Genomic DNA, 9,610 nt, shown 5'->3' on the forward strand with positions numbered 1-9,610 from the left:
TTTTAAAACTTCCACAGAGAATTTAAATAGGGTTTGGTTTGTTATTAAAAGTTCCTTTCTTGGAATACCTGTCTGAAGATATCTTCACGCGTCACCACGCTGAAGAGCTTCCGTTGTGGCACCTGCACAGCAAGAGACAAGGCCGTTGTGTGGATTTCATCTTCAATTTTGGTCCCAACCACAAAAGCGATGCTAGGCTTCCAGTCATCCTATTTCCAAAATAAAATATTTAATGCATTAGAACACGAGCACACAAAACGCTTCTCTGCAGTTTCAAGGAGTAAGCCTGTAGAGATAATTACTCCCTTTAAGACATATTCAACATTAACTATGAATCACACTGAAATTAACTATACAATCGAAACAATCATGTACAGCTTTGTCCCTCTTCTTTCTTCCATCAGGTGGCAGCATTATGCTGTAGAAAACACAAATGCCTAGAAACACTCTACAAAACCTCCTCACGGGCAAAGGTTGCATTAGCATCACACAAAGATAAAATAACTTTAAAAGGTTTTCACATTTTGGTAAACAAACAAGAAATAGAATTTTAAACGTATGTATTTATACTGTTGTCATTCTTTGCTCTAGAAAAAAAAACTTTCAGCCCAGAACTATTTTCTAATTTCTAATTGTAGCATTGTTTGTACTATGTTTTATGAGGTTATATTTACTCATGCTATCATTCTTACATGCTTTCAGTAAGTGTTCTGAAACAAGAAAAAATTTGTATCAATGGCAAGTTATATTTCATGACAATATCAACAAATAAAAAACACTGGCAGCTTGCAAACATCTGCAGGAAAATACACATGCATTTTTAAGAAGAAAAATTTCTTTTCAGCATAAAAGAAATGCACAGCAAGAGAAGATTGTAACAAGTTACTTATGGATATACATCCACAAAAGCTTTAAAATGATGTAATTTAAGCGACTGGTTACTCTTCTTTTCCACTTCTTTAACCTACTGGAATCCCTTTGAAAGTGGCAATCTTCAGCACATCCACATCTTCTCTCTCCAGTTTTCTCTATCAGCATCAGTGACACCTGAACCAGAAGCACTTCTAAGGGTTGCACTTTCCACTCTTCAGAATGCACCATATTCTTTTTTTTTTTTTTTTTACTATGAAATTCAATGTGTGCATATGTAAACTGCAAGGATATCAATAAAACTTAACAAAGGTCAACATGGAAAGAGCTTCAGTAAGACCCAGTTGGTCCCAGGGCATTGTCACACTAACCAGGACCAGCCTAAGCAGACTCACATGCCAATCAGTGCACATCATGGCAGGGAAAGATTTTAAAGACAAATTTAAGAAAGGTTGGTAACTTTAGGATTTTGATGGAAACAATTTCATATGCATATATCATGTAAAATGTATATGCGCATGCTTGCAGAAAAGAGGAAAAAAGCTTGAGTTTATGGTAAAGTGCGGGAAAGGACCCTTGAAAAACAAGTTAGATGGAAGTGGTGAGAGGAGAAATTTATCTTTTTCCAGTTTTAAAACATCCTTCCTCATTTGTTCCTTTTCATATCTGGAAAAAAAAAATCCTACCCTAAATGTTTGCAATTTGACAAACTGATGACTTGAGATGGGAGAAAGTGACAGTTGACATGACATAAGTTTCAAACTAGTAAATGCTTGCAATGTTTTATCATACTCTTCAGGTAACAAAACATGTCACTTAAACATGGCATAACATGATTATACAAAAGTGCCCCTCTTTTTAATCACAGTATATTCAGAGAAACAAAAAAGTGGGAAAGACCACCTGCCTCCTCCATGTTCTATAATAGCACAAGATAGACCTTCAGGATTTAATGTTGCAAAATACAGGAGAGTGCAAGCACACCATTGACATGCTAAGACCACGCAAACACTATGGAAGCCAGAAGAGTGTCTGGCTGCTCTGAGGCAGAGGACACTGCTCACAGGAGAAACGGCAGCAGCAGCATTGGTGGCAATGCTCTGACAACAGCCCACATGGGGACTGTACCAGGTAAACTGAATTTCTTTTTTCCCTTTTCTACAAAGTTGGGGAATAAGGATAGCTCACCCTGCCTAAAGTTGCCAAGATAGCTGCTGGTGCAGAGTATTCTGAAAGAGCTTGGTATTCCAACATCTCCATCAAAACACGTGTACAGGAGCTACAGTTAATCTGAATTCAAGTTAAAGTTGTCATCGTATAGCTGCCAAGAGTTTGACTCAAAATTTACTATTCTTTGAACAAGGCATTTGGATGTCCATACTTGTGTGCAAATGTATTATTTTTTAGGCTTTCGGAATTGCAAAATGTTGAGATCAAAAGGCCCCCATGTGGTGGCATCCTGGTGTTCCCATAGCTCATGACAAAAGCTAGAGCTTTCATAACATCCACATACCAGGTGAATTAATGGAGCAACAGGTACACCAGAATGTTCTCTTCAGTGTGAACCACCAAAAGAGAAGCATGGGGCCCAGTAAGTGTCACAGACACACAGTGACAGCACAGAAAGTGCGCCATACTCAGGAACGTTAGGCTTTAGCCCAGATTTGTGGTGAGGCATGGTACAGCAGCAACAGAGCCTGTTCCTACAACTTCCTCCAGTTCTTTGGATATGTGAAGAAATCTCCGTCAGAGTCCTAAAACCTCTACCTTATGACTTCTTTAGTTCCTCCTTAGAACATGCTGGTGTCTTTGTGCCCACAAATTACACCTGCTTAGGACTGGTTAACAACCTGCAACAACGATGTCTGTGAAACCTGTCTTCCTCAGAGACCTGTCTCTTCTTGACCTTTCCACCCCCTGCTCACAATGGTTGCTAGCTCATTTATCCTTCCATTTCCACTCCCTGCTCCTTGTCAGAGTGCCATAACTTCTCCGAATCCTTCACACATCCTTTACTTGCACCCCTAGCATCATCTTTTCCTCAGTTCCTTGTCCAGCTAGTCCCTAAGTTTCATTATCTGACCCCATTTCCACCTTTCTCAACCCTTACATTTCTTGTTAAATTCCTAGCACCTGTAATATTTCCCCATGAACTTTCAGAATTATGTTTGAGTAATGAGACTTTCTCTTTTGCAACACTTCTACATTCCCAGGGAAGGCACCAGAAGCAACGGAGTGAATTTTCCAGGTTTCCACTGTATTGGCCACCTTCACAGCACCCTGTAACACCGAAGCAAAACATCAGGGTAAGTCCTGCTTGTGAAAAATTGATTTTTCAAAACACTTAGGATTTATCCAACTAACATTCTCGGGATTCAGCAAAAGATATGCCCTTGACACCAGCGTGGCACCTCTTTTTCCTTCTGCTAATTCTCTGCTTCAAATAAACAACCTGCTAGAGCTTCTCCACACAACAGCTATGAGAGTACTTACAGCATTGGCCAAATGTTGGCTAATACATTAAAATAAAATACAGGAATCAACATCTAAAAGATAACTGGTAGTGAAAATCCACCTAACAATTCTGAAGAAGTATATGCAACATGATACAAAGTCTTTTGTGTAAAAATTTAAACAGTATTAAGCAATGTTATCCTATCCCTCTATGAATCAAATATATATGCCTTTTATGCAAAAGGTACAATACCTGGAAATTGGAGCTAGATAAATGCCAGAAATAGCTACACACGCTTTGGCGGGGAATAATGATCTGTAATTCCCAGTCACTAACAGCATGTCATCCATTTCTACTCTGACTGTTTTTGAAGCTCATTTTTCAGAAAAGCTGAACATTCAGATCAGTAACCGGAGTCAATGAGGATAGAGAACATGCAGCATGAGTATATAGTTTAAGGTATTTAAGTGACTGCTTTTTTTTCTGACTTTAAAATCTATTATTTTTGCAACATCGTCCTTATGTTATCAATACTGTAACAGTATCCTTAATGTTCAAGGCACTGAAAGGATAGAGAAGAAACAGACCCTGCTTCTACAGCTCACCACCTAAAATCACAACATAAAAATGAGAAGGAAAAGTAGTAAAATGTATATGGTTACTTTAAAAACATTTTCTCCCTCAATATACAACTGTTCCTCTACTTAGTTTAATTCTTTCAAATGTTTTTGTAGAAGTGAGACCTAAGAAAGGATCTGATGGGGGATAGATTAGTGACCCTAAGGCTACCTTAAATGAGGTTCCCAGCTTAAAGAACAGGACAGAGGAAACCATGCAAGTAACTAGAGGAAAAGCACGTAAACAGTCTAGGGAGGCTGCCACTGGGAGAACAGCAGAAGCACTACCTGCTCTGAGTCTCAAGCCTCAACTGTGTTCCTCTGTAACCTGATTTTTTTTTCAACCTGTTAAAAATCAGTACACACAGTATACATATCTTATTTGTCACGGTACTATTGGAATAATAAAGCTATGTCAAAAAATCTCTAACTTCCATCCATGCTGAAGAAGAAAGAAGATGTAGCTCACAGAATTTTCTTTCCTTTTTAAATCTGTCTTGTACTTTCTGCTTCATTTCCTAGACACAGAAGAGCAGCTGTTCTAGAGAAGACATTTTAACAAATCAGATATATTGACTACATTTGCAGTACTAGTTTCTAGATCTCTTTTGCTAGGAAAAGCATCACACAGTCATCTCATTCCCATTTCCAGGAAATCTGAGTATCTGTCATTTTTTATTGTCACTTATTCTTCTGGTATTTTATTTTTTTTCCAAGGGCCATAACTAGTAGGCTCATTTCTTTACACCTTATTTTCAAATATAAGTGTAATGGCTGAAGAGAAACATTTGAAAACTTAAACTCCAAACACTTCAGCATCAAAAGGCAAGAGTTCTTTAACCTCCCGATTTTTAAGTAAAGCCTTAGAAATAGTGAGATTTATTAAAGATTTATGAACACCTAGGAAAACATCCCCTCTAGCATTCTTTGCTTTCAACAATGAGGGAGCTTGTAAATCAGCAAGTCCAGCAGGCTTTACTGGAAAAGGTTGCTCATCAGCCATTTTGCAGCCCTCATGTAGTGACTGTGTAGAGCACCAGCATTAAGAAATCTCCAAGTCCACTTTCATTACCTCTTGACTGACACATGACCATATTACTACTGGCTTCTGGTTTTGGGGGGCCTGAACTTTTGCTGTATTGCCCCTGCAGGTTACAGAGTATTACAATTCAATTGAATACCTAATTCCTCTCCAAAGAGGAAGCAGTATGAAGAGTAATCAAAGTGGAGTCATCCAATTCAGAACATTTTGAATGGTTTTATACAAGGTTTACTTTCAGTTCAATCTTCAGGCCCTAAAATGCACATAAAGTGACAGAAACAGCATATATGGGAAACCAGAGCAGAACGTGGCTTCCAATTGCCATGCTTAATTACAGTTGCTAATAAGGACATATAATAGATAACAATTACTCCAATTGTCAGGGCTGTATTTGCCCAGAATTTCACTTAGCAAGTATATTTAGTGGCTTAAAGCACACAAAGATTCAAACTAAGCATCTTAGTTTATATTTTGTAATTTAATTTTGCAGTGAACCCAATCAAAATACCTTTATAAATATCTGAAAACAAACACATCTTGCAGCTGTATGTTCTTCTGCACAGCACGTTAGACACAAAAGGTGCATATAGACTATAATGTGAGGCTCTCCAAAATCCGTATTTCCTCTGTACATGTTTTTATGTTGTCTGTTTGCCAGTTTTCACAGTGTGTTTAAGTAAAAGCCATTATTTGGTTAGTAAATACCATTTAAATCATATTTTAGTTAGCATACCCTTCCATAAAATGTTAACACCACTGGTAAAATGACTCCTTTTCATAGATCAGACTAATAAAATATGGTAAGTCATAAACACACATTAAAATGGGAAATTTCATTGCTCAGCCTATCTGGTACAACATAAAACCAGTTCCAGTAAATTCCCTTTGACTCCACTAATAGGAAGAAATATTATCTAAACTGATAAAAGTAAAAGATTTTAAAATTCATTAAACATGATTTACCAGGAGAGAAATGTCTTTAATTGATAGGAGTTCCTGTCATCTCCCAAATAAATTCATATTCATATGGTATATCACACACAATGTAAGAAATAATTTTGTACAGTGCGGCTGGTGACACGTATAATTAAAGTAGCTCAACACTCGGTGTTACAGGCTGCTTTCAGTTTACATATTCAAACTTAAATTATGTATGCTATATATTTACTGAGGAGGGCGGAGGAAGAAGATAATGTGGTTAGACTATTTGCAGAATGAGGTTTGATTTGAAAGATCATTTTTATCCTTTGATTAAAAACCCTATAAGAGTAAGAACTTAAGAAATTCAGTTTTCTCCGTGTTCAAGAGGAAGGAACTAAAATTTGGCAGCATAGACATACTGTTGCAAAGGTGTGCTTTTACACAGCATGTTTATTTATATTAAGTATTGCCACGTTTGGCCATACTTGATGAACCATGATGCCCGGAAGAGATCTGCAGGTATTTGACAGTTTTGCACCATGTATGCCCCTGCCCATGACTATCAGAGCTGAACATGAATTCTTCCTGCAGTAAGAATTTTTAGCAGTTGCCCAGCATCACAGAAGCCTGAGCTCAAACTGACCCCGAGGCTCTGCCTGCTAGCAGCAAGACAGAGAAAGTGGAATTACTTTAACTGGAACATAAAACAGATCGACAATACCAGAATTAAGGAGCCAAAGAACCTTAATTAAGCCCTGCTGGGTATAGGCATTATGATAAACTTTAATTAGGCGATCACAAACTTTTTTTCCTACAGTATTCTTGCCCCATTCAGTGAACATATTCAACATTTTCTTTCCATCTGCCTCAATGTGTGGTCTTGAATAATCCTAATTCTGGCATTTCCTATATTTCGAACATTTATTTCTTACCTTTTAAAATACTTCAATATAATGGTTTGCGTTTAACAAATGTAATACATTACATATAGAAGCAGCAGAGTAAACAAAGCACTTTGTTCAGTGAATTCACTGGACAATATCCACAGCCTTAATAAACACCACCATAAAAACAAAATATCACTAATTGGCACCTTGCTAGCAAGCCCAGGAAAAAGGCCAGGAACTGAGTAGGTGATGGAGATTGGACCTCCACTCACCCCCATGCTTCAGGGAGGTTCTCCTAGGGCAGGGAAGGGATTCACTAGCAAGAAAGGACTCGAGCGCTTTTGAACTCTACTGAAAAAGCAGATTCTGGGGGAAAAATGGGAAATAACAGCCTTAGCTGAGCAGCACTCACTGCAAATTGTGATTTTGTTTGGCTAAACTTGTACGATATTGTGACTACCAAACAAAAAATAAATCCAAGGAAGTACTTTTGGACATCTGTGGCGTTTTTGGAAAGATGATTAGTCAAGTGAAAAACTGCCTCCTGCATACAGAAATCTTCATAATTACTAGAACTAGTGCGTTAAAAACAAACAAACCAAAAAACCCACCACAACAGGAAAAAATACCCTTGGTTTTCGAGTAAGGCACAACAGGCACCCAACAAACAAGGGAGCCATGGAAGTCATTTGTCTCACTTACAGAAGTGGTGCTAGGTAAACACATGCTAGATAAATATTATTGTTTGCGAAACTGCTACGCTATTTTGAAATCAAATTCTTTCTCGTGAGTCAAGATTTATTAGAATTACATTGCTTACATAGAACCTGGAAACCCAAATATGCCTTCAGATCCTCACACGCTGTTAAAAAGAAGGGGGGGGGGGGGGGGGGGGGGGGGAAGCGCCTTTAAGCTGCACACACCGAGGCAGGAAAATTACAGCCTCGCATTTTCAACGCTGGAGTTAATGCTGTGTCAGCACCTCCATCAAACCCCGTTGTTCAGCAGTTTATAAAAAGCTCGCTCCCAGCCGAAACTTGGCACCCACCCCGCCGAGGGGAGGGCGAGGGCGGCGGCTGCTGCTCCTTGGGGCACCGGTGTGGGGGGAGAGCCCCTCCATGACCCCCAGCCCGCCCCAGCGCCCCTCGCCCCGGCAGGGCTGCCCCGGGTCCCCCTCGGCGCCTCCTTCACCTCCTCCAGGGCGGCGGCCACCAGCGCGGCCTCCCAGCTCTTCGCCGCGGGCCCCGCAGAGGCGGCAGCGGCGGCGGCCTTCGGCCGCTTGGGGCCCATGGCGGTGCCGGCAGCGGGCGCAGGCCTCACGCGTCGCCCTGGCGACCGGCACCCGCCCGCCCCGCGCCCGGGCCGCGGCCCGGGCCTTCGGGGGTTCCCGGGTTGGAAGCGGGGCCGTGGCGGGTTGGGGACACGGGGCTGGCCCCGGCAGCGGTGCTGGAGCCTGCAGGTGTGGGCGGCGAGGCAGCCCCCGGCCCCACATCACACCCCGAGCGCTGCCAGATGTGCCTGCGCCGGGACCAGAAGGGGAGAGCGGGAGGCACAGTTGGGAGAAAGCAGGAGGGCTGCCAAGATAAAGAATTCATTACAGAGGAGTCATGTCGTGATCTCACACTGGAGACGAGTGAAATATTCTGTGTGATTTAACATTTGGTGAAAATACCCCAAACCACATGGTGCCCTTCCCCCACCCGGTTGTACCGACCAGCATTGCTCGGAGCCTCCAAATCTTTTAACTTCGCAGGAGTCTTTCAGCCACGCTGTGCAGTCCATTACTGCTTTAGTCTGAATTTTATTCTGGGATGATACTGACCTCATGTATGTGCTTTATAAAACACCTTTAATTACATGCTTTTAGTGGAGAAATAGGAATTCGAGTTTATAAGGAACATAAGATACAAGTCTTGTATCATCCTTAGTTTGCAGAAGTGTATCTTGCCCGGGTTTGTAGACAATGATGTAGTTTATAATATGGGAAAGCTGCACAGTAGATTTGCCAACATCCATAAACATTTTCCCCACCCCATTTCTTGGCTGATGTCCATTTTTCTCTTTTTGAAGTTTTCTTTTGTTGTCCAGGAAAAAAAAAAAATCAGACTGCAATTGTTCACAGAAACAGGGATTGTGACATTTCCACCATACCCTTGTTCTTCATTAAGGTCTTGGATATGCAGACTGTGCCTGCTGAGGTGTATTGAGAGAGTATGGGGAAGGAGGATCAGGCTAGGAACTGCTGTTAATACAGCAGGACAGGACAGAGGTGTGGGGCAGAACACACAGATAACGTTGCCAAATGCCTTTACTATTAACTGTCCTGCCTTTTTATGGCTCGGTTTTCAGGGTTGGATGTGAGATTCAGGATGACTGACTGGAGGGTTCTGCACCCAGCTCCTGATGGTACGGCTGGAAATACACACCACCATGACGTCAGTGAGAGATGAGGACTGCTTAGAAGCACTGTCTGCTGTGCCCACACCTGGATCTGTAAGCTCAGGGTTGTTGGAAGGCTAAAAGACAGAAAAGTCATAAACAGCTCGGAGAACATGAACAATAGCTGTGAGAATCATGAATTGGCCTGGTTTTATCTATTGTGTGTTTGCTTGTATGAATAAGGATTAGTTAAAGGAAATTGTTTTGTTTTGCTGCTTATCGTCTTACTAAACACATCTAGCTAACTTGCTGTTTATTGTTGTTGGATGCTGTAGCAAATAGCGAGTCAAGCTGAAGCAGGACAGCTGATCACTGGGAGCTTACGAGGTCATTTAAAATGACCTCCACCACTCTCCCGAACAAAGGAGAGAAGGAAATC

At 41.0% G+C, this 9,610-nt stretch overlaps 1 protein-coding gene across 8 annotated transcripts in view; it reads right to left on the bottom strand.

The window, feature by feature from the left end:
- SPAG17 (sperm associated antigen 17) overlaps nucleotides 1–8,233 on the bottom strand; it is a 114,476-nt gene extending 106,243 nt beyond the window's left edge. For all 8 annotated transcript variants that reach the window (XR_010834334.1, XR_010834338.1, XR_010834339.1 and 5 more), the window contains exons 1-2: nucleotides 7,984–8,233; nucleotides 69–209 (exon numbers count right to left, since the gene is read on the bottom strand). Coding sequence is in view for 5 of the 8 variants with exons in the window: in XM_067004159.1 (XP_066860260.1) it covers nucleotides 69–209; nucleotides 7,984–8,082 (240 nt within the window). In the remaining 3 variants the exon portion in view is untranslated. The remainder of the gene's footprint in view (nucleotides 1–68; nucleotides 210–7,983) is intronic.
- Nucleotides 8,234–9,610: the final 1,377 nt, after the last annotated feature.

The sequence above is a fragment of the Anser cygnoides genome, chromosome 1 (assembly GCF_040182565.1).
Source record: "Anser cygnoides isolate HZ-2024a breed goose chromosome 1, Taihu_goose_T2T_genome, whole genome shotgun sequence".
Classification (NCBI taxonomy): Eukaryota; Metazoa; Chordata; class Aves; order Anseriformes; family Anatidae; genus Anser; species Anser cygnoides.